General features: G+C 42.5%; 1 protein-coding gene across 1 annotated transcript in view; it reads left to right on the top strand.

Moving 5' to 3' along the window:
- MAPK1 (mitogen-activated protein kinase 1) overlaps positions 1-26,791 on the top strand; it is a 107,022-nt gene extending 80,231 nt beyond the window's left edge. The window contains exons 5-9 of the mRNA XM_003994973.5: positions 3,437-3,551; positions 3,857-3,988; positions 16,660-16,769; positions 19,076-19,201; positions 25,117-26,791. Of these exons, the coding sequence (XP_003995022.1) occupies positions 3,437-3,551; positions 3,857-3,988; positions 16,660-16,769; positions 19,076-19,192 (474 nt within the window). The 3' untranslated portion in view covers positions 19,193-19,201; positions 25,117-26,791. The remainder of the gene's footprint in view (positions 1-3,436; positions 3,552-3,856; positions 3,989-16,659; positions 16,770-19,075; positions 19,202-25,116) is intronic.
- The last annotated feature ends 877 nt before the right edge of the window (positions 26,792-27,668 follow it).

The raw sequence follows: 27,668 nt of genomic DNA, 5'->3' as shown, positions 1-27,668 counted from the left end.
ATGTGCTGTCCATTATCACCTTTTTATTTTTATACTTCTGTCGTCTCCATTTTGACAGGCTAGAGTGCTCTATGTGTGTGTGTGTAACATTTTATTTTCATAGTTTCCCACTTGCAAGAAAAGTATAAGGCAGTAGTTCTCAAACATTCAAGCCCCAAGACCCCTTCACTTTCTTAAAAAGTATCAAAGATCCTAAGCAAGATTTGTCTATGTGGGGTCTGTCCATCAGTATTTGCTATATAGAAATTAACACTAAGACTTTTAAAAAGTATTAATTTCTAAATAATAATAAACCTACTGCTTGCTAACATAAGTTTTATTTATAAAAAGTGTGTTTACTTTCCACCACAAAAACAATTTAGTTAGAAGAGGGCGTTCTTTTCATTTTTGCAAATTTCATGTCGCCTAACGGACCATTGCTGGAATCTCACCTGGTTCTGCACTCTATCTGTCCAGTAGGTTGATTTGGTTTAAGTCCAAGAAGAAGAGGCTTCACACAGATATGTAGTTGGGAAAGGGGGTATGTATGTTAGTCTTTTCAGCTTCTGTGGTTGTTCCTTTTTGATACTACACTGAAACTCAACAAAATGAAAAGTTAATTGTGGAATCTGAAACCATGCCACCGAACTTTTTGTACTGTCTTACTAAAATCCATTGGTCTACCTTACACTCACTGATGCATCCTTTGGAATCAAGCATTTGGAAAATACTAGTTCACTGGGTTATCCAGATCTTCCAGATGTCCTATTTCGTGAATGGTATCCTCTCATGTCTTGTAGCATCTGGAAAAATTTTTTGTACACTTGTGAGAGAATGAATGAAAAGGAAAACACCTTAGAAGTACAAAATAATGTCACTCTTCAGATCCTTAGAGGGAAGCCGCATGGGACCCAGGACCACTTGTGAGAACTGGATAAACTTCTGTAATACTTCAGATCCACCTCAGATTCAGACTCACCAGTTCTTTACCCTTTGTCCCATTTGTTTTCTCATTCTCTCTCTATACATGTGTGTGTTTTTTTCCCTCTGAGTCGTTTGAGAGTAAGTTGTAGATGTTCACCTTTACCCCTAAGCATTTCAGTGTGTATTTCCTTAGAACAGCAATTCTCATGTTTCTGAGGACATTTGGCAGTGTTTGGAGACATTTTCGGTTGTCACGACTGGGAGAGGAATGCTACCTACTGTCCATCAACTAGGTAGAGGTGAGAGATGCTGTTAAACATCCTGCAGTGTGCAGGACAGCCCTCACAGCAAAGGCTTATCCAGCCTAATGTGTCAGTAGTGCCAAGGTTGAGAAACCTTGCCATAGAAGGATGTTCCCTAATATGACCATAGTATAATGATCAAAAGTGAGAAATTTTTTTTTAATGGGAAATTTAACACTGGTCCAATATCTACTGCACTGTATATATTCAAATTTTGGATATTGTCTCAATAATCACCTTTATAGCTCTTCTCCCCCTACTCTAGGCTCACACATTGCATTGTTTCTCTAGTCTCTTTTATTTTTTAATTTTTGTTGTTGTTGTTGTTGTTGTGTGTGGTGTTTGTTTGTTTTTTTAGAGAAAGAGAGCACATGCACAAGCAGAGGAGGGGGAGAGGGAGGGAGAGAGAGAATCTCACACAGGCTCCACACTTAGTGCAGAGCCTGACACAGGGCTCGATCCCATGACCCTGGATGCTCAACCAACTGAGCCACTCAAGTGCCCCTCTCTAGTTTCTTTTAATCTATAATAGTTCCTCAGCCTTTTTTGACCTTGGCCCTTTTGAAGGGTACAGGTTGGTTGACTGTTTTGTAGATGCACCCCAATTTTGTGTCATGTTTTCCGGGCACGAATACCTCAGAAAACAGTGTTTTGTTCTCAGTGTATTGTATCAGGAGGCATATCTGGTTTATGTCTGTATTGGTGAAGTTCATGTTGATCTTTTGGTTAAATGGTATCCTCTCATTCTCCACCATATAATGGTGATAATTGTGGCTAATTATGACAATTATTATTAGGTCAATAGGAATTTGTGGGGAATACTGTAAGTTGTGTAAGTTCTCTTCATCATACTTGTAACCACTAGTTTTTACCATCCATTGATGATTTTGTAGCTCTATCATTCTTCCTTTGTTTTAGTTCTTTCCATTTATTAATTCATGTTTATTTTATTCAGTGGCTATTCCATAGCTGCCATTCTGTATTTGATGTTTAAATTGTCCCAGATTTTCTAATGGGAGTCACTTTGACATGGTCCCACTAATGTTGAGCATTTCCTTGCTTTGTTTTTTGGCACTAGATGCTCCAGGCTTACCTCCTAGTACTTTCTCTGTCCCAGACTTGGAGTAGCCATTTCTCCAGGGAGCCCTGGTTCCTTTAGTTGCTTATTTTTTGTAAGTTTTTAAGTGTTCCTCTTCATTTAGTTTTGGCCCAAAGCAAAAGTTATTTTGGATTACAAGAATTTTGGGAATAATGACCTTGAAATTCAACCCCATTTTATCATAGCTGTAGATCTGACCATTGTTTGATTTTCGGAAAGTTTTTTTCTCTATTTATTTATCACTATACCAAGCTATCTTTTTTGCACTGTTGTATGATTTAGACGTAATTATTCCAAGTCTTTTTACAGAGTTCCTTTAAAAAAAATTTATACCTGGGGCACCTGGGTGGCTCAGTTGGTTAAGGGTCCAACTCTTGGTTTTGGCTCAGGTCATGATTTCATGGTTTGTGACATCGAGCCCTACATCGAGCTCTGTGCTGGCAGTACGGAGCCTGCTTGGGATTCTCTCTCTCTGCCCCTCCTCTGCTCGCTCTCACTCTCTCTCTCTCTCTCTCTCTTTCTCACAAAATGAATAAACTTAAAAAAAATTATACCTGAAAATTGAATAGAAATATAAAACAAGAAATACGGATTGGTAAAATATGATGGAGCCAGCACATACTCCACCCACCTACCCCCCAACAGAGATCAAGGGTTTTCAGCCTGACTTTTTTGAAAATGATTTTGTAGCAATCATTTGAAAATGTATAAAAATATTCTGGAGGTGTAACAGTGACTCTTCTTTTGAGTTGGTTTCCAGGTTTTCAAAATGAATAAATGGGCCATAGATGTCCTAAAGCAAGGGATGTTACTGCTTTTTCCAGCTTTAACTTACAAGGATTGTTTCTCTCAAATCATTTGAAAAAAGGAATGAAATATACTTTGGAAATTCTCACCTAATAATAAGTTAATCAGCTTTGAAGAGAGTAATAAAATCAAGTAATCTTGGTTGTTAACAGCTTATAAGAAAGATTACTGTTTGTATCTGCGTGCTCTCTTCTCTTATTTCTGAATTATAGAACCAAAGGAGAAGGTAAAATTCCCATGAGCCATGTTCCTGTGCTGTTGGAGGATCTCACTTGTCATGTCACATTACATATCCTTCTTAGTCTTTTCTCTCTTCCCACTGCAGGGCTATACCAAGTCCATTGATATTTGGTCTGTAGGCTGCATTCTGGCAGAGATGCTGTCCAACAGGCCCATCTTCCCGGGAAAGCATTATCTCGACCAGCTGAACCACATTCTGGGTAAGATTACTGAACATTTTAGGGGCTAGATTTACTCTGTTCACCTGCCCTAGTTAACATCAGAGGCACATCAGGAAACGAAGAATAGTTTTGACAACTCTTTAATCCAAGATAGATAATGAGTTTTAAATCTTTCTTGACTTCAAATGCTAAGGATCCTTATAAAAACTTGTAAAATAGACTGGTAAGCATGGGGGGATGTGGTGAGGAAACAATTAGTAGGATCTATTCTGCCCCATAGCTAATAGTGTGTGATCAGCCTCTGTGGGTCTTGATAATTAACAGCTAATTATTTTACCTGTTAGGTATTCTTGGATCCCCATCACAGGAAGACCTGAATTGTATAATAAATTTAAAAGCTAGAAACTACTTGCTTTCTCTTCCACACAAAAATAAGGTGCCATGGAACAGGCTGTTCCCAAATGCTGATTCCAAAGGTAAATATTATTTTATTGATTATTTTTCTTAGACTTCACTTTTTGTTTATTTCTTTGTTTTATTGGTTAAATTGTTAGGTCACTAGCCTGAAAAGTTAGCCTGTGGCAATTGGATAATGCCTTATTTAGTGCTCACTCTGTTGCTTTTTTCCTTTTATTTTCAAGCAGTGGCAGTAGGGTAAGGGAGTGTGGGAATGACCGTCTAGTTTTCCACCTTTTCATTTCTTTGCTTTTTTATTTATTTTTTTAATGCTTATTTATTTTTGAAAAAGAGAAAAAGCACGAGTGGGGGAGGGGCAGAGAGCAAAGGGACAGAGGATCCAAAGTAGATTCGGTGCTGACAGCAGAGAGCCCGATGTGAAGCTCCCAAGTAACAAACTGCAAGATCATGACCTAAAGTGAAAGTCGGCTGCTTAACAGACTGAGCCACCCAGGTGCCCTTACTTTATTTATTATTTTTTAAATTTCTTAAAAAATTTTTTTGGGGCGCCTGGGTGGCTCAGTCAGTTAAGCGTCCGACTTCAGCTCAGGTCACGATCTCGTGGTCCATAAGTTCGAGCCCCGCGTTGGGCTCTGGGCTGATGGCTCAGAGCCTGGAGCCTGCTTCTGATTCTGTGTCTCCCTCTCTCTCTGCCCCTCCCCCGTTCATGCTCTGCCTCTCTCTGTCTCAAAAATAAATAAACGTTAAAAAATTTAAAAAAAAAAATTTTTTTTTTAAATGTTTTTTTATTTCTTGAGAGAGAGACAGAGTGTGAGTGGGGGAGGGGCAGAGAGAGAGGGAGACACAGAATCCAAAGCAGGCTCCAAGCTGTCAGCACAGAGCCCAACGTGGGGCTTGAACTCACTAACTGTGAGATTATGACCTGAGCTGAAGTGGGACACTTAACCGACTGAGCCACCCAGGCACTGCCCCCCTTACTTTATTTTTTTAAGTAGGCTCTATGCCCAATGTGGGACTCGAACTTACCACCCTGAGATCAAGAGTTGCATGCTCTTATGTTTACTTACTTATTTTGAGAGAGAGGGCACATGTGTGCGAGTGGGGGAGGTACAGAGAGCAAGAGAAAAAGAGCAAGAATCCCAAGCAAGCTCTGCACTGTCAACACAAAGCCTGACACGGGACTTGATCTCATGAACTGCAAGATCATGACCTGAGCTGAAATCAAGAATTCAATACTTAACCGACTGAGCCACCCAGGCCCCCCTGATTTTTAATTGTAGTTGACATGTAATAATAAATTAGTTTCAGGTATACAACATAGTGATTCCATAATTATATACATTATAAAATGCTCACCACAATAAATGCATTACAGTATTATTGACTATATTCCCTATACTGTGCTTTTCATTCCCGTGACTTACTTATTTAGAACTGGAAGTTTGTACCTCTTAATCCTCTTCACCCATTTTGCATATCCCCCAACCCCCCTCTTTGTCTTTTTTTTTTTTTTTTTTTTTTTTTTTGAGAAAGAGTATGTGACCAGAGGGGCACAGAGAGAGAAGGGGACAAAGGATTCGAAGTGGGCAAGTGGGCTCTGTGCTGACAGCAGGTAGCCCCAGGCTCAAACTCATGAATCATGAGTTTATGACCTGAGCTGAAGTCAGATGCTTAACCTGACTGAGCCATCCAGGCACCCACTCTTTGCTACTTTTTAACTTAGATAAAGTTCACATTTTTAGAATTCAGAAAGTTGAGGAGCTTGCAAAACAGATTACACATTTTTCATTTTGTCATTTAATAATTTTTCAAATCAGGTTTTTTTTGAAGAATAATTTACAGAGTAAAATTCACCCTTTTTAGTTGTGTGGGTCTTTGAATTTTAGCAAATGTATGTAGTCACATTAAGTGCCACCACAGTCAAGATATGATGGAGTATTTTCATTGTCCCCAGAAGTTCCCTCATGCCCCTTTGTACTCATTTCTCTTCCCTAGTCCCTGGCAATCCCGATCTCATTTCTCTCCCTATAGTTTTGCCTTTTCTAGTGTGTCATAGAAATGTAGTCATTCAGTTATATAGCTTCTTATGTCTGGATTCTTCCACTCAGCGTAATGCATTCGAGAGTTATCAGCATTATTGCTTGCATCAATCTCTTCGTCCAATGGTGTTGGAATAATTAGACATTTTTATGCCCCCCCCCCCATAGAAACCTAAAAATGGAGCATAGCCCTAAACATAAGGCGTAAAACTATAAAACTTTGAGAAGAAAACAGAACAGAACCTTCATGACCCTAGGTTAGGCAAAGATTTCTTGGATAAAATACCAAGAGCGCTCATCCATAAAAGAAAAAGGTGATAGATTTCACTTTGCCCTTTTGTATTTTAAGTTAACTTTGTTTAACAATTATGTTATCCTTTATTCCCATGTACTATGTATCTGTTAAATATGTTAGGTGGCTAATTTCTTTGCTTGTTTTTTAATAGGTAGATGTTTTTAAAATTTTCATACTATTACAGAATTGTGGTAGGCAAGATAATAACCCCATTGCCAAAGATGTCCACATCCTAATCCCCAGGATCTATGAACTTGTTAGGTGACATGACAAAGAGGAATTAAGGTTACAGATGGAATTAAGGTTGCTCATCACCTAATTTTAAGACTGGGGAGATAATTGTGGATTATCTTAGTGAGCCCACTGTAATCACAAGGATCCTTAAAAGTGGAAGAAGGAATCAGAATAGGGAACCAGAGAGAGAGAACAGGTTGCCAGCACCTTGGTGCTTGTTCTTCCATAGCTTTATCTCCATACATATACATATTTTTACCTAAAATTTACTTTTTATAAATTATTATTAATATAAGCTAACATTTTTGGTAAAAATTCAAAAGTCTTGGGAATATTCATCTAAAAAGGTGAAATTCTTTTGTAATTATTCCCTAAAGGTCATGTTAATGTAATTGTGTCTGAGTATCTTTCCATGTCAGTGCATAGAACTGACTTGTCTTTAATGATTTTAAAACATCTCATCCAGTCTTCTCTTGCAAATTCAGCTTTTTCTGACTTTTGTTCTTTTGTGTGTGTATATCTTTGTGTGTTTAGTTTAATAACTGTCAACTTAGATGTTGAATTTGTTATTATATACTGACCTGAGTTAAGGTTCAGAAACATTTGGTGGTTTAAAATTGAATTCTTTTTGGATGTAGGAGGAACTGTCTTCTAAATTTTCTGATATAAAGGTAGTATGTTATCCTGGGAGACAGTTTAGTAATATAGGAAAAAAAGAAAGAATAGGTAAGAGAAGAAGAAATACTCTTAATTACAGAATCCCAAAATAACTTTTATTTTGCTGCACGTGTGTGCATAGCTTTTACTTATTTATTTGTAATTATATAATTATATATGTAATTACGTATTATAATGTTATTGTAAGTATAAGATGTTTTTAAAATTATACCTTCATAAACATTGCATATGTTACTGATGAGATTTGGTTTGTATACTAGAATGGGTTTGTATACTGGAATATCCCAAGCATCTTACCTAAATCTTATATTCTAAGTTGCCAAAACTGCATAATTAAGACTTTATAATATCTAGACCTCCAGGCTTCCCTCCTATTTGTTTCTTCACTCTTTTTTATTGTTAGTTGTGATTTATATCAAATTATGTGAGGTTTTTATTTAGCTTATTGTCCCTAGGTTAAAGCTATGAACTTTGAGATTGGTTCATTTAGATAACAGTTAACATTACTAAAATCCAGAAAGTTAATTTTGAAAGGTAAGCTTTGGATGAAAATAATGAAGCAGGGAAGGACTACAAATAGAATAAATAAAATGGAAAAATGGGAGTTGGTAGTGCTGGAGCAAGCAGAATAGTATCATGTGTTAGGAACATGCACTTTCCAGCCAGACCTCCTGGTTTCAGCCACTTACTGAATCTCAGACAAACTACTTAACCTCTCTGAGCCTCATCTCATTTTTCCCATTTATAAAATAGAGTTAGTAATAGGTACATGCATCACAGGGTTGTATGCAAGTCCAGACCACTGGCATTTGTAGGTCTGGATTCTGAGATCTCAAGACTGAATTTTTTTCATTTATACAGCTTGGAGATCTTTCCGTATCTATAGTTATGAAGGGTGGCTACATAGTATTTATTATTCCTTTGTAGGGATGACCCAGAGTGTCTTTAACCAGTCATGTATTGGACATTGAAGTTCACTTCACTTATCTGTTGCTGCATAACAACCACTCCACAGTTTGGGGCCTTGTAACGACCACCATGTATTTGTTCATAAGTCCATTGGACTGGATGCAGCTCCGTGGGTCTGCTTTTGTGGGTCCCACAAGTAGCATGGTCTAAGGTGACCTCACCACATCTTACAGTTGGTTCTCCTTTGTGCTATTGCCTATCATCCTACAGTAGACCAGACTGGGCTTCTTAGGATGACAGAAATATTCCAAAAGAGAAACAACAGAAAAGCTGCACAGTCACAAAATCGGAGACACTGCCACAATCTATTGGTCGAAGCAAATTGCAAGGTCAGCCCAGATTCAGGTGGTCGAGAAATAAATCCACCCATTGATGTGAGGAACTGCAGATAATTTGTGGCCGTAGTTAATCTGCCACCTGCCTGTTTCTAGTATTCTACTGTAATGTACATAAATTCATTTATTTAACAAATAGATCTGCGTGTACTGTGCCATCAAGAGTTCTACGGCCCTGGACTTAGAACAGCCATCAGACTGATTACCTGCCTGCAGGGAGCTAATAGTTTGAAAGATCAGTAATTATTTTCTTTTTCCCCACTCATAACAGTAGAAAGCATTAAAGTTTGATGATCCACCATGTGGTCAAGGCTGTGGGGCAAATGGATGTTTGTTCAGAGACAGCTAATGGTGTGTAAATTGGTTGAGTCTCTCTGGAGGGCAGTTTGGCAGTTCTGTCACACATCTTTTGTTCCAGCAATTTTGGGTATTGGACTTTTGGATCTGCCAAGCAAATGGGGGAGAAGTGGCATTTTAATTTGTTTTTCTTTAATTAGACTGATGGGGGCACCTGGCTGGTTTAGTCAATAGAGCCATGTGACCCTTGATCTCAAGGTGGTTAGTTCAAACCCCACAGTGGACATAGAGCTTACTTTAAGGAAAAAAAAAAAAAAAGTTTGAGATAGAATATTTTTCACATGTTTGTTGGAGATTTCTGAAATCTGAATCCTTTGAACCAGTAGTATTGTAGATTTTTCTTTAAAGGAGTCTAGCTTAGGATTCTCTCCAAAATTACTCCAGTTAGGGGGAAGAAATGATTATTATTCAGCAGATGGTGCTGGGCTAGTTGAATAACTATTTGGAAGAAAATCCGTTTAAATCATTACACTTCAAAGTGAATTCAAAAAATTGATAATTAAATACATTTAAAAAAATCATACTAGGGGGCACCTAGGTGGCTCCATTGGTTGACCATCCGACTCTTGATTTTGGCTCAGGTCGTGATCCCCAGGTTGTGGGACTGAGCCCGGCATTGGCCTCCTCACTGAGCATAGAGCCTGCTTAAGATTCTCTCTCCCTCTCTCCATGCTCAGACATGTCCTCGCTCACACACACACACACACACACACACTCTCTCTCTCTCTCTCTCTCTCTCTCTCTCTCTCTCTCTCTCTCTCTCTCTCCCTCCCTCCCTCCCTCCCTCTCGAAAAAAAAAAAAAATCACACCATTAAAACCCAGCAATATTTTGGGGCACCTGGGTGGCTCAGTCGAGCATTCAACTTTGGCTTAGGTCATGATCTCATAGTCCATGAGTTCGAGCCTCGCATTGGGCTCTGTGCTGACACCTAGAGCCTGGAGCCTGCTTCGAATTCTGTGTCTCACTCTCTCTTTGCCCCTCTCCCACTCATGCTCTCTCTCACTCTCAAAAATAAACACACAAAAAATTTTTTTTTTAAAAAACGATGGAGTGTTCAGTATTTTTCTGATCTGCGTGGAGAAAAACCCATCTTCCTAAGCTGTAAAAACAAACCAAGAAAACAAACAAAAGAAAGATAGATTTTATCACATAAATTTAAAACTTAAAATAAACTAGAAGTGTAAGCAATAAGTATAAAATGTTCCAAATTGAATAACATTTGAAGGATCCCTTTCTTAACTATTATGTTAAGGCAACATAGCACCATGGTTTAGGCTGTATGCTCCAGAATCAGCCTCCTGAATTCAGATGGGCCCCACCTCCTCAGATCTTTGACTTTGGACAAATTATTTAACCTGATTCACAATTTCCTCATCTCAAAATTGGAACAAATTGTATTTCCCACTTCATAGGGTTACTTGGAGACTTACATGAATTATTAGTTTATTAGTGTTAGACTCGTGATTAATATATTATTAGTGTGTAAAGAACAGAGAGAAATCTAAGACCTCAGTGGATAAATAAATGAGCAAAGGATAAGAACACACAATTTACATGGAGAAATAGATAAGGAAAAGAAGGAAGAATATTTTGGGGAGTGACAATTGAGACTTTAGTTGGGCATAATAAATTTAAGGACACCCATTCAGAAACAACCTAAATGCTAAATGTTAATTGAATGGTTAAGGAAACTCTAATGCTTCTACTTAAAGAGTGTCATAAAGTCACTAAAAGTGATTTTTACAAAGTTTTTATAGCATGGGAGAATACTAATGAGCAATATTTACTGGGGAAGTCATACAGCATTTTTCATATATATAATATGATCTCAATCACATAAAAGAAAATGCAGGGAAAAATTCTACAAGATATGTCAAAAAATTAGTAGTGGTTACATTGAATGATGGGGTTGTGTTGCTGGGGGTGAGAGGTGGGATCTTAGGTGAGTCATTCACACAGACTAGAGGGTCAGCTGTTTGAGGCTTTCTTGGTTCCACCTCATGAGATCCTACTGCCAACAGGTTAGGCCTGAAGAAGGACTGTACTGGCTCTCATAGCTAACAAGTCCAGTAGTGTTTGGATTCCAAGGCACAGAATCTGGACCTCTCTGTTGTTTAGTGTTGCCTTCCTCTGCGCTTTTCATATTAATTAGCTCTTTTCTTATGGTGACAAGATGGCCACCAGCAGCTCCAGGTCACACTGACCTGTTTCTTGATAGCTTCAACCCTACTGTGGGGCTCATTGCTCCTTTGTACCCATCCATGACCAGTCTCTGTGGCTAAGGGAATCAAGGTGAAGGTGGCTAGGCCAGTGTCACCATTCCCATGGCACAACCGAGGGTGTGGGTGGTCTGAGAACTCCCCCATGGCAAGCACAGCTTCATGGGATTAGAGGGGCAGTGGACACTGGCAGGAAAACCAACAGTTCTTTTCTTCCTGCTTTTATTTTTTTTTAATTAAGAAAAGTGCAATTCCTGTAAGAAGTCTGTCTCCATTTCCCAGATAACCTGTTGTTTGAAAAGCTTCCAGACTCTGTAGTTACTCCTATAAATACATATATTAACTGTAAATGGAGTCATAAGCTATATACTTTTTTATTGCCTACAGAGAGTTGTATTTATCATTCTAAAGTTTGGGTCAGCGCTCAAGGCTAAAGAAAGATTTAGCAATTTTTTCACAAATGGCATTGAAATCATGCAGGAGGTTGAAATGGTAAGAAGAATGACCTGTGTCAGAGCTAAAGAACCCGAACCTTCAATGGCCAGTGGAACAGGAGTAGAAACTCTTGAAAACTGTAAAGAATGGACAAAGAAAATAGTGCCTATTTCACAGAAGCAGGAGGTGGCATCATAAGAAAATAGACATGTTCTGTTCAGCAGTCTCCATGGAACAGACAGGCTTCCAATTAAGCGGTCATTAGTGACCACATAAGTGTAGTTGAAGCACTGAGTGTGAATAGAAGTTTGAAATGGAACATGCAGACAGAAACAACTGGTGCAGATGAGGGGGAGCTGGGTGTGGCCACACACTGTGGAGGTTTGGCTTTGAACAGGGAGAGGGTCTCTTTGCTCAGGAAGGTCGATCCTGGGGGCCTCAGTTTTCTCGGTAGCACCCTTAGACCTGCACAGAGTAGTAAGGCTCAGTTGGCAGGAAGGGCATGATTAAAGCTGTGTGAGTTGAGAAGAATCTTAGACTAGAGCAGCAACTGAGCATAGATTTCCCAGAACTTTTAGGGGCTTTGATGAGATTAAAAATCTTGAGTTTTGGGGTACCTGGGTGGCTTGATTGAGTGTCCAAGTCTTGATCTTGTCATAGGTCATGATCTCATGGTTTGGGAGATCAATCCCCATGTCAGGTTTTGTGATGACAGCACAGAGCCTGCTTGGGATTCTCTCTCTCCCTCTCTCTACCCCTCCCCTCTTCCCTTCGTTCCCCTCCGCCCCCCCCCCCCCATAAATACACTTTAAAAAAAAAATCTTGAGTTTTTGTGGTACAACAGTTCTCAATAGTGTGCTCCTTAGACTTCTGAGGTCCCAAAAGTCCTTTCAGGGTGTCCATGGGGTTAAAACTATTTTCATAGTAACGCTAAAGTCTTCTCACTTTCTCTGTGCTGCCCTGTGCACTCTTGATATACAACTGCTGGTGAGCAAGATGGCTAGCACCTTGGCCCAGGATAAGGCAGTGGCAGAGCCATGCCCTCACAGCTAAAAACCAATGCCGAGTGCACATAAGAATGTCTCTGGTGGAGCAGTTAAAAGTACTTGCTTTGTTATATCCCACCCTGCATACATGTCTTTTCCATATTCTCCATGACAGAATGAAAATACAGATACATAGAGCCTGTCTGCCACATACTGAAGGAAGTGTTTTTTTCTCAAAGAAAAGTGCTTGTATAGTTTGAACTGTGGCTGAATTAACTGCTTTTTAAGATCAATCATCAGTTGGTTTTAAGATTAAGGTTTTGAGGGGCACCTGGGTGGCTCGGTCAGTTAAGCATCTGACTCTTGATTTCAGCTCAGGTCATGATGATTTCACAGTTCGTGAGTTTGAGCCCTGCATCAGGCTCCACACTGGCAGTGCAAACTCTGCTTGAGATTTTCTCTGTCTCCCCTTCTCTCTGCCCCACCCCCCATTCACTCTTTCAAAATAAATAAACTTAAAAAAAAAAAAAGTGTGAGAAGCATTGTTGCAGTTGCACAGTTTGAGCAGCTAGATCTTTTTCTCTGGCCTTGCTTAGAAATTCTAGTTAAGGATGGATGTGACAGGTTGCAGCCTCGATCTCGAATGAGAGTTTTGTTGGGTAGGTGAGATGGACCCTCAGTGGTGCATGTCTCACTCAGTCGCATGACTCACCCCAGAGTCTGGGCCAAGGAGGAAAGGAAAAAAGGCTGAGGGACCAGAAGGGCAGGGTCATGTTGCTATGTACCCACTGAAATTAAAGAGAAGGTATGGGGTTCTAAGAGGATACCAGGGAAAGTCAGGGATCGTGGTCAGATGTAATCAATCCCAGCCTCGAAAGGACTTCAGTCTTTTAGGGGAAATAAAACCTGCATCCAAGGAAGCATATGCACAGGCATAGTGATTCATGCCATCTGAGGGGTGCCACTGGATTTCTGTGTGGCGTGGGAGAAGGGAGGCCAGGCACTCTGACTGTGGGATCAGACCTGCCAGCTGCTTCCCGTTTCTCTCCTTTTCCCCTTCTGTAGCTGTGAATAATGCAGAAATAGCACTAGCAAAAGAAAGCTGGAGATCCAGTTATTTTTCAAGTAGCAAAAAAAGCTACTTTGTGATTTTTGCCTGTAGGTTTAAGGGCCTAGAATATAACTTGAAGGAACTATAAAAGGTTTATGTTAGAGCTGCTTAAGCTGCCAAATGCCAGCTGCCTTGAAGCACTCCCAACTTAGTACCAGCAGGATTTGGAGGGGAAAAGTATCCCCCAACAGCTTAGAAATAATGCTGTTAGAATCTGTGGCCAGACCCTCCTGGACTTTTCCCGACAGACAATGTCTAATTGGGCAAAAGGCCAAATGACTTCTAATCGCTCAAGAAACTTCTTGCAGAGGGGCACCTGGGTGGCTCAGTCGGTTAAGCACCCAACTTTGGCTCAGGTCATGATCTCACGGTCTGTGAGTTCGAGCCCTGCGTTGGGCTCTGTGCTCAGAGCCTAGAGCCTGCTTTGGATTCTGTGTCTCCCTCTCTCTCTGACCCTCCCCCGTTCATGCTCTGTCTCTCTCTGTCTCAAAAATAAATAAACGTTTAAAAAAATTTTTTAAAAAGAAACTTCTTGCAGAAATGTCTATGAGTTCTTTTGCAGTGGTGAGGGGGAGCAGGTGGTGGTTGGGAACGGTAAATGGATAGATGTGTTACTTGTATTATAGATAGTTAGACTCTAATGCCCAGTAAGTGGTGTGTCATGTGTTCCCACATCTACCTGGTGTTCTGTGGGACTTGCATTGGGGCCAGAGATGCCTGAGTTCTTGACCATTATACTGTACTGTCCTGACCCATGAGAGAGTTGCCTCTGAAACCTAGCCCATTCATGGGCCCCTGAAACCCATGTCCATGGCCTCAGGAGTGAATACCTGTCCTGACCAGACAGTGCTTTAGTCAAAGGCCAACGCTCTAAATTCCTAAGAGCCTCCTCTGCTCCAAAAAGTTTTCTAACCTATAAAGCAAAATGTTAGTTTCCTAATTTCCTAAGGTACCCTTGTGTGTATTGAAAAGATTATAGAGACAGAAATAAATTTGAAAATGTACTGTTTGTAGAAATGCAACCTTGTGGACATGAGAAAAGTTCTGTATTATGTGAAATTTCTCATGACATCTGGTATGTGGTTTACCACATTTATTATCTCCCAGTTGTCTTGAAGATAAAGGGCGGGTAACATGCAACAAGAGAAGTCACAAGTAGGAGCCAGAGCTGAGCATGCACACACAGGCATGCACCTGCATGCGTGCATGTACATACACATACTCTCATACTTACCCTTTCAGTCACCTCCAGCTCTAAGTGCTTCCCCAGCCTCCATGTGCTCTCTCAAGGCTGACTTCCTGGCACATAAGCAGTTGGTCATTTCAGATTCAGACTGTGTACTGGCCTGCTGCTCTCAAGGGTTGAACACATTTTTTTAGTGAGTAAATGACTAAAATGGTTTTCTTTTACCATTCTCTCATGACTTAGTGATGTATGCTAATTTGCAGATAGATGAGGTTGAACTAATCAGTTATCACTAAGAAACAAGGCTTCATTGAGTAGATGGCAGTGTTTTTATTTTTGGTTTTGTTTATTGATCACTACATTCTCCAGAACAGCATTCTTTATATTGCCTAGTAGTATTTCAGACTTGGAGTAAATTATCAGACTTGTTCCATGAAGTCCTTGAATTTTTCAGGGTTTCCACAGGGCTGTGAGCTAAGACTTAAGAGAGCTGGGTAGCTCCTTACCTACTCCCTCTCAGGAGCTTTAATTTGAGAAAAGGACCTGCTACATAAATTGGAAACGCTGTTCTAAGCATCATTAAATAAAAGACATTTTTTTAAAGCCCCCTTTGCTGCTACTTTACCAGAGCAATAATGTCTTTTCTAGCATGTGTTCTTTCTCATTGAAACCTGCTTCTGATAGTAAGTACAGGAACTGTTGGGTCACATTTCCCTTAACCTGTGTTCCAGTTGCTGTCAGCCATGACCTTTGGCTTTCCTCATGGCTTGAAGTGGTGCCTGGATACTAGCCATGGAGGCCACTAGGGACAGCTATTCATTAGCTGTCCCTCCATCTTGGTCCTGTTGATCTCACACTTGTTTTCTATTCCTGCACTCTCCACATGAAAGAAATGTTCAGCTGCTGACTACTGGCCAGATCAAGAGAATACTTATGGGGTGCCTGGCTGGCTCAGTTGGGAGAGCTTGTGACTTTTGATATAGGGGTTGTTGGTTTGTGCCCCCCATTGGGTATAGAGATTACTTAAATAAATAAATGAGTGTGTGTGTGTGTGTGTGTGTGTGTGTGTGTGTGTGTGTGTGGGTTGGGTTTTTTTTGTTTTTTTTGGTTTTTTTTTGGTATTTTTAATGACTGAAACAAAACAGATTTAAAACCGCAGCTTCTGGAAGAATCATTTGTTCTTACCGGTCTTGTACCTCTCCTCAAACTTGACCTTGGCCTCTTGTCGGGCCTTGAGTTTAAGAGCAGGGTCTCTGAAGACATCCTTATTGACAACAGTTTTGTCCAAGGGGATATCCACAGAGTACCTTGTGGGCATGATAAACTTTTTTTTAAAAAAGAGAGAATACTTTGTTTTAGGCCTTGGAGAAAGATGCCAAGCTGCACATTGAGCCAGGGGGCCTGTGCTTCACACGTGGATCTCACCCAGGACCTGGAAACCACACAGGACAAATGACTGTTGTCTTCTTCTGTGACCTTGGAGGCCTTCTCTATGTGTTGAAAAATAAATTGATCATTGCAGAGCTGACTTTGGAGTCGACTTAAGAGAAGTACATATACAATACCTTTGTTTCAGATGCCTGCAAAGCAGAGTAGTAATTTAGGAAAAGTCCAGGTTTTTTAGGCAGACTTGGGTTTGAACCCTGGTGTTCTGCTTTCAGCCTTTAACTATCCCATTACCTTTCTGCGTCTGGGTCTGCGATTGTCAGATGGTCCATCTCAAGAAGGTCAGAGAGATAATAGGCACCCAGTGTATCGTATCTTCTCCCCATGGTGATGCTTAGCTCTATTGTTTTGTGGGTCAGTTTACTTAAACAGAAAATGGAAAGTAATGCAGTGACTGTTCTTTGGCGTCTCACCACTGCAAAACCCTTCTCTTTGTAGCTCTGGATTTACTGGACAAAATGTTGACGTTCAACCCTCACAAGAGGATTGAAGTAGAACAGGCTCTGGCCCATCCATATCTGGAGCAGTATTACGACCCAAGTGATGAGGTAAGACCCGTGCTCCTGGTTGCTCCTGCAGGAATATCAGCCAGCAGCAGGCCCAACCAGGAAGGGCCCAGATGTCATACTTAGATTGTCCTGAGAAGTGCATGGTACCACACTTCGTCTTCTCAACAGCCCATATTGTCTGTTTTGAGGTCTAGTGCTGTTGTTGGCACAGCTTGAAACCCTTCCCCACTCTACCCCCCAAGCCTCTTCTATCTTAGAAAACTTCCTCCAGGCCACCTACAGCAGGGGTGGGGCAGGGGAAATGGATGGATAATGGGGAGCATGGATAAAGAAGGGGTCCAAAGACTAGAGACCATTGTTGTGGTCTGTGGCAGGAAGAGCCACCTGAATCAAAGTGCCTGCCCTGAGGGTGGAAAGGAAGTCAGCTGTCTGCTTGGGGAGGGGCTTTGCAAAGTGAGGAGGTCAGCTTGGACAGTTCCCACTGTGGCTTGATGACATCATGTCTGGTATGCCTCCTTGGGATGGGCACACAAGAGCCTGCTGTGGTGAGACTGGAGGTGGATGTGGCAAGCCTTAGAGCATGTTGGACATCCAGGTAATGTATCATGTTCTCTCCAGGAAAGTCCCAGTTCCTTGGCTTCTTTGATTCTTCTGGGGCTTCAGTTTTAACTTTATTTTCTTTAACTTTATTTTCTGGGCAGTAATGAAGAAAAATGCAATATGAACTAACATTTGGATCTTTCTAGTTGAGAATCATACATAAACAAGACTCTGCACACTTGTTTTAAATGGGGGGGAAGGGGGAGAACCAAGCAGAATGTGTTAATATTAAAAGGGAAAATGGAAGAAGAAAGGGAAAAAGTATAAAAGTTAAAAGCTGATAAATGAGAAAGGAGAAACCAAAAAGAGTATTTCTCAATCAGCCCCCTTCCATCTCTGTCCCCTCCCCTCAGAAATAATGGAGGCAGCTTGCAAAGATACCTACAACATAGTAAATAACAGGGAAATAGGTAAGAGTATAAGGCTTGGGTTCTGACTAGCCCTTTGAGCCCCCCATGTCCTAATTGTGACCCTGGGCAGTACCCCAAACTCAGCAGGACATATATAGGACACCAGTGTGACCCCACACATAGAGCTGTCCTTCAGAGAGGGCTAGCTACTTGTTTTTTTTGTTTTTTTTGTTTTTTTTTTAAGGTTTACTTATTTTGGGGAGGGAGAGAATACCAGTGGGGGAGGGGTTAGAGAGAAAGGGAGACACAGAATCTGAAGCAGGCTCCAGGCTCTGAGCTGTCAGCACACAGCCTGACACGGGGCTCAAACTCACAAACTGTGAGATCATAACCTGAGCCGAAGTCAGATGCTTAACCAACTGAGCCACCCAGGCCCCCCTCTACTTGTTTTTTTCTAATGGACATGAATCCTTTCCCCCCCTTTCAAGAGAACAAAGCTTAGTGCAGAATTTGGGGTCCATGTTTCCCTACCCTAAAGGCCTTGTGTGAGGATCACGTGGATAAAAATCTAAGAGTGCCTGGTGACAGCTGGTATCCTCATCAGATTAGTTCTGTTAACGTGGCATTAGTTTGGGGGTACTTAAAAATCAAAATTTAAATAATATCAATTGACTAATTTCCCTTTTCATCATTATGTATGGGGATTCTTTGATATAGACATTTTAAATATGTACTTAAGTAGCCTTCTGATTATTTATAGGATGTGCTGAAAAATGAAAACTTAAAGGAAACTACAGCACGGATCACTTTGTAGTCTTGTGACAGTTACTAAGATTTTGGAGTATTTTCTTCCCAGTCTTACATTTCTGTATCTAATTTTTTTTTTTTAAATAGGGTTCATTTTGTTTAACAAACATGTGTATTTCCCCATGATATTAATCTTCCTTACACCTTCATTTTTAATGGCTCCATAATATTTTTTCATATGAAGATACTATGATGTATTTAATCAAGTACATTTATTTGAGTATCATCAGTTTTGATTGTATAAATGTACCACCACCACCCCCACAACAGTAAACTTCTATTATTTTTCAACACTTAGTGCCTTAAAAGTTTGAAAAGGATTCTGGGATTAGTGATAATTTCAGAAGAGTGCTCAAAGTGGGTTTAGTTGCTCCCCTTCGATTTACTGCATGCTCCTATGAAGTGCGCCTCATGGAGCACATAGGCAGGACACTGTACATAGGTGCCTGTCGAAGCTCCTGGGTTTTCATAGATTTCAGTGCCACTGTATGCGTTTCAGAGTCTAAGCCACAGCCGTTTATGAGTCAGTGCATGACTACCTCAGCCGTAGCCACTCCTGCCTACCTCGTGTCCTGTGCTCTCCTGCAGCCCGTTGCTGAGGCACCGTTCAAGTTCGACATGGAGCTAGACGACCTGCCCAAGGAAAAGCTCAAAGAGCTCATCTTCGAAGAGACGGCCAGGTTCCAGCCCGGATACAGGTCTTAAACTTGTCAGGTACCTAGAGCTTTAGCCGTATGATAAACCCTGGCTATGGAGAGAGAATATAAATTAAATATTACTAAAAAGAAAAAGGAATTTCCTTGAGCTCCACGTGGCAGCTTCATGTGCTTAACAGAAAGGGTGGTGGACAATGTAGTGGTATCAGTAGGTTTTTAAAAACTGGGTGTTCCAAGAAAAAAGGAAACACAGATCTTGCTTTTAGAGAACATACAGAAAGAAGAGAAGGAATTGTGTGAGAACTCCGGAGTGAGCAGAGGAGTGAGAATTGTGTTGAACCCTGTAGAAATGAGCAATAAAGTAAAGAATTATGACCCAGGGCCTGAAGCATTTGCTGGGGAAATGCTTTGGACAGACCAGCATGGGAGGGGCTGGAGGTGTTTTTCCACAGGCACCTGTGTCATGTGCAGCATTCCTACTAGTGGCCGTGGGGCTGCTGCGCTTGCACCAGAACTGGAGGCTTTCTGGGGGCACGTAGGGAAGAGTCTGTGACAGTCTAGTATAACTGTTTTCTCTGCTCCATTCTTCCCTGCTCTGTCCATTCTGTTTTCATGTATTGGGATCTGGAGATGATGGTTCAGGCTGAGAGTTGGCAGTACAAGGCTCAAAAGCAGAAGCTACTTGGGGTGTTTCACAAGAGGACATATAACTGATCAGAGGGCATTAGAAGGTCTAGAGAGCAAAGCAGGTGGAGTTACCTGCAGATTAAATAGCAGGAAGTTGTTCCTAGTCTCCACCTAAAGGAGCAAAAGAAAAACCGTGTTAGCCAGGGTCCTTGATCGTCACGCAACGAGGGTGCTGGGCACCTGCTTTAACTGCAGCTGTTAGAGCATCACCCTCACTGAAGAGGGGTCAGGAGCCTCTACTGCCACTGATGTGGGGGATCTCTGGAGCCTGAAGCCACCATCACCATCCATTGCCTCTGAAGCCAGGAGCCCTCCTCCTCCTAAAAAGTCCTGTGTCACTAAGAAGCAGAAAAAAGGAAACCTGGCTTTTCCTGTGTGCCAGCTATTGGCAGAATCTCGTCAGAAGCCAGTCTCCAATGAAGTTCAGCAGTGCAGTTCACAAGCTCCAGCCCTGTCATTAAGAACAGAGGACAGAGGAAAGGTAGAATGGATCTGAGAACAGACGTGGCCAGATCAGCCTCAGAGAGCTGTGGAAGCCAGACAGAGTAAGAGTTGGGAACCAGTAGGGGGTACACTCTTCTGAAGTGTCGGGGACAGAAAATGTGGTTTTCAGAAGAAGTCTGACAGGGAGTGTTGGAGAAGACTGGGTGGGAGATGAGTTCAAAACAGATCTGTAAGCTTCCAGACCGAGGGCTAGAGGCTTGGACAAAGGCTGTGGAGGCAAGAAGCAAAGTAAGTGAAGTGTGGAAGGAGCATGTGCTCACAGGACATTAGGAGCATGCTGGTAAACAAGCCCTTGGGGAAGTGTCTGAAGGAGAGAGGGAAGGTGGGAAGGTCTTAGCAGGGAGCTAAGGAGGACAGAGTCTTGCAAGGGTTGGATTCATTTATCCTTCCATACCTCATGTCATGACCGTCTGTTAAAGTATTTGTTATGTACAACAATCTGCAAGGGTACTCACTGACAGAAATCCATCCCCAGGACCCAGCCATTTTTACCCCTTGAGTCTCCTTCCTGGTCTCTTTGCTCACTGTGGAAACGATCTTCCCTCTCCCAGAGCCTGCTCTCCTTTCTCTGTGTCTGCACAAGTCAGATCATCTGCCTCCAGGTTTGGTAGATAAAGTTTTATCAGGCCCTTTACATGAAGAGGTTCGCTGACCCCTGACCTAGAATATTGAGCTGAGCTGCTTCATTCAGTTGCTTTTCTTCCTTCACAATCCCTTTAACAGCTCGTGTTCCTGAAATAGCCTCTTGATGGCCTCTGTTTTTACCCATCTTGTTCTTGTTTGAGTTCACACATACCGCATGCTTCCTCTGAGCCAGGCTCATGGGTGAGCAGAACAAACAAACCTGAAACCGGCCTCAAAGGCCACACAGTCTAGTAAGGAACAAAGACACACAGAACTGCCATGCGTGTTTTTAGTGTAAAAGAGTACCCAGGACTGACATAGTTAGCAGTTTTTCATCATTCATTTGCTCACCATTGAGCATTCCTAGTTCCAGGTAGGAAGACAGCAAAGATGAGTAAGACCCAGGCTTTGCTTTCTAGCAGCTTGATGGCAGGACACAGGTAGACAACAAGGAGTCAGACACAGTGTTGTGGGTGCTGTACCAGGATAGGTGTGGGCCCCAGAGATTGAGGAGGGCCAGCATCAGGGTGCTGGGAAGGGAACACTCTGCTGTGTGGGGAGGCACTCAGCAGTGTGGGGCCAGGGAGTCAAGCCCGCATGGGAGACTGACGCCCAGGCTTGCAAAGGAGCCCTCCTCTCCCAGGCTGCTTCCTGTCGTAAAGCATCAGGGCAGGTGACTCTAGGGCAATAAGGATGTTGGGCGACCTCAGAAAACAAGCACTCTTGGGATCACTGGCCCAGCTACTGGAGGAAAAGGGCAGTGCAACAGCCACGGCGGGGGGGGGGGGGGGGGGGGGGGGGGATGGTGGCAAGACAAAGGCAAGGATGCTCCTGGAGCTTCAGGGCATGGGTGCTGGCCTGTTGCCTCCTGAAGTCCAAATTAACAGGCTGAGGTTCAGGCAGCTGCCAAGGTCCACCCCAGTTCTATAAGCCCAGGACTGGGGCTTGTTACCAGGGAAAGGGGTGGCAAAGACGGTCACTCTGTGTTTAGTTTGCTTTATAGCCTAATTTTTCCCCCAACTTTTTGTTACTGAATTATAATTGACATCAATCTGTAACTTCAGGTGTAAGCATAATTTGATTTGTATACATTACTTCCACTGTTTTTTGTGTTTTTTTTTAATTTTTTTTTTCAACGTTTATTTATTTTTGGGACAGAGAAAGACAGAGCATGAACGGGGGAGGGGCAGAGAGAGAGACACAGAATCGGAAACAGGCTCCAGGCTCTGAGCCATCAGCCCAGAGCCTGACGCAGGGCTCGAACTCACAGACCGCGAGATCGTGACCTGGCTGAAGTCGGACGCTTAACCGACTGCGCCACCCAAGCGCCCCACTTCCACTGTTTTTTAAATTACAATTTTTATTCTGAAAAGTTGAGTTTTACAATAAAAACCCACATTCCCACCACCTAGATTCTGTGATTAACACTTTGCTGTGCATGCTTTCTCACATTCTGTTCCATCTGTTCCTCCATCTAAGGAGGTTGGAAGCATCAGGACTAGCTTATAATTTAGTCACCTGGAATATAAAAGTGAATCCAGAGGAAGGTGGAGCTAGGGGCATTCATCAAATTCTGGGCAGTTTCTTACACAAACATTATTTTGATGATTACAGTAGCAAGTCAGCACACAGCCCATGTTTATGATCGAGGAAACCGAAGACGTACATGTTTAAGCATTTTGCTGAAGATTGTATCCTGGTGGCAAAACTAGGCAGGCCCAGGTCTTTTGGACCAAGAATCCCATTTTCTTACAAGCTTTCCACACTGCCTTGGGGTAGTTCTGTGCCCTGGAAAAGGTCAAGGAACTCGTTCATAATACTGTGCAGCAGTGTCACTGAGTTCCCAGCCTATAACACTGAGATGAGAAGCTACAAACTGGAGAGTCAGGGAGATGCAGGTGTTGGGAGCATACAGGAACGTTAGAGAAGGGTGATGTTGACTGCCCAGCTACGTAGGAAAGAGCTGAAAAACATGCTCACACAGGACCTCAGAGCACAGCCATAGGGACCCCTATGGGGGTGGGAATGACAAAGACTACTCCAGAGGAAGCCCCTGCTTGCTGGATAAAGCTCACAGGCTTTACTGATGCCCTGAGTGGGCTTAAAGAATCAAAGTGTGTTCATTATATTTTGTTTAAGTGGGTCAGTTTTAGAAATGTGTCCACTAAAGTTAAGAATGTGTATGTGGTTAACTTTGTGACAGGCCTCCTGTTCTCAGAGGCTGGTACCTGCCTTTCTCCCTCATCTGCCTGTTGGTGAATTTTCTCAGGTAGATTGATTAATTTTCTCCTAGCCGATAGGTTTGGCTGCAGTTCAGAACAGCGTACCTCTAGAGAGGGGTCATTTCCCATCTCTGAGCCCGTCTCCCCATCACAGATTTGGGTTATAAGACCCATCCTTCCTGCTCTGACTCTTGAGTGGTAGGTAAAAGCCATCTTGTCCAAAAGTGCTTTGTGAAATACCAAAGTGACATTCTGCTGGATCATACTAGCAAACATTTCACAACAACAAGGGTCTCTCCAAAGAAAAGGTATTATTTGGTTTGCATTTTGACACAGTTACCTTCCCAGCCATCTCAAGCAGGCTTCTTCATCAGAAAACCAAGAACACAGAACATGACTGGGGTGGTAATGTTTTCACTTCTCCCTGGGGTGATACAAAACTAACGGAGACCTGGGGGTGAACTTAATTCATTACATATGGATGTCTTAGGCAGTGGTTCTCCAAAGTGTGGTCCATCTGTGCCCTACCCCCTAGCAATCTGTATTTTAACAAGCTCTGCAGAGGATCCTGATGCTCACCCTTGAGAACTGCTAGTCTATAAAGGGTTAAGGTAGGTTTGATTTGTAATGTGACCTCTTCAAGGAAAATAGAGATACCACAATAATGAGGGCAGATGCGTGCTACTTGCACTTTGATGGTGTGACGATCCTAGTGGACCTCTTGCAGGAGACCCATATGCAGACATCTGGAGAGCCAGGTGGGCCCTGTCAAGTGTAGTGAGCTAAGTGAGCTCACTTAGTGTAAGTGTAGTGTAAGTGAGTTAAGGCTATCTTCAGGTGCCACCTGCTGCCTTTCAGGGTGCTGTCCTGGAGACCTGGTGGGGAAATAGCTGTCAGATCATCTCTGACCTAGGCAATGAGAACCATCTCTTGCCCGTGGGAACCAAACCACAGTTCCTGCCTCACCAGCATTTAGGCATGCCAACTTTCATACTTCAACCAGCACTTCATTTTAGTCTTGTTTTGTCAACAGTCAGCGGAAACTTGACCATTAAAACAACACACTTGGGGCGCCTGGCTGGCGCAGTCGGTTGAGCGTCCGACTTCAGCCAGGTCACGATCTCGCGGTCCGTGAGTTCGAGCCCCGCGTCAGGCTCTGGGCTGATGGCTCGGAGCCTGGAGCCTGTTTCCGATTCTGTGTCTCCCTCTCTCTCTGCCCCTCCCCCGTTCATGCTCTGTCTCTCTCTATCCCAAAAATAAATAAAAAACGTTGAAAAAAAAATTTTTTTTAAACAACACACTTGACGCTGTGTGGTTGATTCTGTCCTACCTGGTCATCTAGAGAGGAAAAGAAACTTGGTAAGAATAGGAGGCAGCAGGGGTGCCTGGCTGGCTCAGTCAGTGAAGCACTTAACTCTTGATCTCACAGTTTTGAGTTTGAGCCCCACTTTGGGCATAGAGATTACTTTAAAAAAAAAAAAATAGAATAGGAGGCAGCAGACAAGCATTTTGCATAAATGTGTGTTCTTTACAAAGACCTTCAGATTCTGGTTTTGACCATAGGAGTGGTGGGTATCACAGTTAATAAAAGGCATCTTGGGAACATGGGGTGGATGCGTGTGTGTTCCCTGTGAGTATCACAGAAATGTCCTCTGAAGTGTCCGAGAAGAGACGCCCACAGACTGAAGGCAGAGCCTGCCCCTTAGGAGCTGCCCTGTGGTGCATAGGCTGAGTGGTTCCAGGTGAAAGGACCTTATTGCAGGAGTGCTTTTTCCTTTGCTTTTTTTTTTTTCTTTTTCTTTTTCTTCACTTTTCCAGTTTTTGTAATGATGTTGGTTCATTCTTTTCACTTCTCCATTTTCCTAATGCTGCTGCTAATGTTGTTTTAATGTGGGTCATTCTTAACTCATAGACTTGCTTGTTTGTTTTTCAACAGGACAAGGGCTCAGAGGACTGGATGTGCTCAGACATCGGTGTTGTTCTTCCCAGTTCTTGACCCCGGTCCTGTCTCCAGCCCGTCTTGGCTTATCCACCTTGACTCCTTTGAGCCGTTCGGAGGGGCGGTTTCTGGTAGTTGTGGCTTTTATGCTTTCAAAGAATTCCTTCAGTCCAGAGAACTGTTCCTGGCATCCCTGTGTGTGTCACCCACCGGTGACCTGTGGCAGTATGTACTTTCAGTGCACCTACTGCTTACCGTTGCTTTAGTCACTAATCGCTTTCTGGTTTGAAAGATGCAGTGGTTCCTCCCTCTTCTGAATCCTTCCTAGGTGACGCCCTGCTGACCCATGCAGTCACACCAGAGATAGTTCTTTCCAAATTGGCTCTCGTCACTGGCATCTCACTTTATGATAGGGAAGGCTACTACCTAGGGCACTTTAAGTCAGTGACAGCCCCTTATTTGCACTTTTCACCGTAAGCGTGTCCCCAGAGCAGGAGTGTGTGGAAACACCTGGGATGACGTTGCAGCCTGCGGTGAGTGCTCCCGTCTCGGGAATCTTTGGGGGCGCTTGCCCGTGTCTTTGCTCATATCATGTTAGTCACTAACATATTTAAGGTCTGTGCTATTTGCCCAGCTTTTAGGAAACTCAATCATTTTTCTAAAAGAAAGAAGTACTGCATCCAGCAGCCTCACTCTGTAGATTTATTGTGATTACTTGTACCATTTACAAAGGTATAACACTTGCCAAAATGTGTTATCTGCAGTACTGTTTCCAAGGCTTATGCAGAACGATTTAAAGTGGCAGCTGCACTCGGGATTTAGTGAGAGATGTACACAGGTCACAGCAGGGTGCTAAGGAAAGTGTCTGGAGAAGCAGCCAGCAGGCCACACCAGCCTCTGTCATGGGGCAGAGCTCCACACACAGGTGTACGTATACCCCAAGCTACGTCAAGTGGTGTGCCACATCCAGTGTAACCACATTCAATGCCTCAGGATTTAGAGAGGAGCCCTGCGTCTTTAAATGAGAAAGTGTACAATTCTTTTTCCTCCTACAGCATGTCAGCATCTCAAGTTCATTTTTCAACCTACGATATAACAATTTGTAATAAAGCCTTCATGAGCTCATGACGTGAAGCACTGTTCTGTCATCAAGTACTCTCAAATGTTTCTGATACTGCTGAGCTAAGACCATGAGAAAAAGCTAGCACTAAATCATGTTTGGAGCTCTATCCCATATTATATTGATCTCTTTAAGTATTTGTTCCTGCCACTGCACACTGTGGCATTGACTTGGTGTTCTGTCCCAGTGCGGTGCCTCCTCTTGACTCCCCCACTGCTCTCTGTGGTGAGAAATTTGCCTTGTTCAATAATTACTGTACCCTCGCATGACTGTTACAGCTTTCTGTGCAGAGATGACTGTCCAAGTGCCACATGCCTATGATTGAAACGAAAAATTTATTGTTACCTCTGAGTTTGTGTTCCACGGAAAATGCTATCCAACAGATCACTTAGGAAAACTAATTCTATTTTTAGCTTCTTATTTCTCAGCTGTCCTTTTTTTCTTGTTTGATTTTTGACAGCAATGGAGAATGGGTTATATAAAGACTGCCTGCTAATATGAACAGAAATGCACTTGTAATTCATGGAAATAAATGTACATCTTCGATCTTCATATTCATGTTAAGATTCAGTGTTGATTTCCTCTGGATCAGTGTGTCCAAATGGACAGTCAGCTTCAGTTTGTGCTTGGAGCAGAAATGCTTGTGGGCCTCCCCTTCCCATGCGGGCACTGCCCCGACACTGGTTTACATAAAATGATTTAGAAGGCATTTTTGTAGGGTCCTAGTTTCCCTTTGCACAGCAGAGAATCAACTCTGACGTGTTTCTTTACTCAAATCATAGGTCTAAAATACTGTCAAACTCTGATGAAGAAGCCCAGACATCTCAGTTTGGAATCTCTGGTTCTTTCTAAAGAGGGCCTGCCTGTGTGCCCCAAGCCTCCTGCTGGGCACAGCCGGGTGCTGGGAAGCTTTGCCCGGTGTCACTTGGCCCACACCACCTGGCCCAGGGTGCTGGTGCTCACACGTCACGGGCTAACGAAGGATGGCAGACTCCGCCTCAGAGATCAGAACCGCATCTAGATTCTTGCCCAAAAGTACGTGGTTTTTCACTTCATGCTCAGCTGCCATGGAAAGGTCTGCAGGGCACTGAGAGGATAGAGGTTTGACTGTTACCTGAGACATTGATGAGTCAGTTTCCATTTTAAAAGGAGCATTGACAGTTTTCCTACTCTTTTTCTTTGTACTTTTTAAATGGAATGTTAGTATTTTTAGGAGGTAAATCTGCAGTCCTCTAACCAGAAAGCCATAGCCTTGGTTACTAATACTTGAGGATTGTGGGCTTTCCCATCCCCTCCAAGGTACTGTGGAGTCACATTGGCATGAAACCACTAACTGCGTTCCAGCAACACTGTAGCTGTAAGTTGTGTGCTTTTTTAATCATGCCAAGCTTGGCTTAACAGGTCAGAGAATTGTCCTAATCAAGGTACC

This window comes from Felis catus, chromosome D3 (genome assembly GCF_018350175.1).
Source record: "Felis catus isolate Fca126 chromosome D3, F.catus_Fca126_mat1.0, whole genome shotgun sequence".
NCBI classification, from domain to species: Eukaryota; Metazoa; Chordata; class Mammalia; order Carnivora; family Felidae; genus Felis; species Felis catus.
This window is presented reverse-complemented; position numbering and strand designations above follow the sequence as displayed.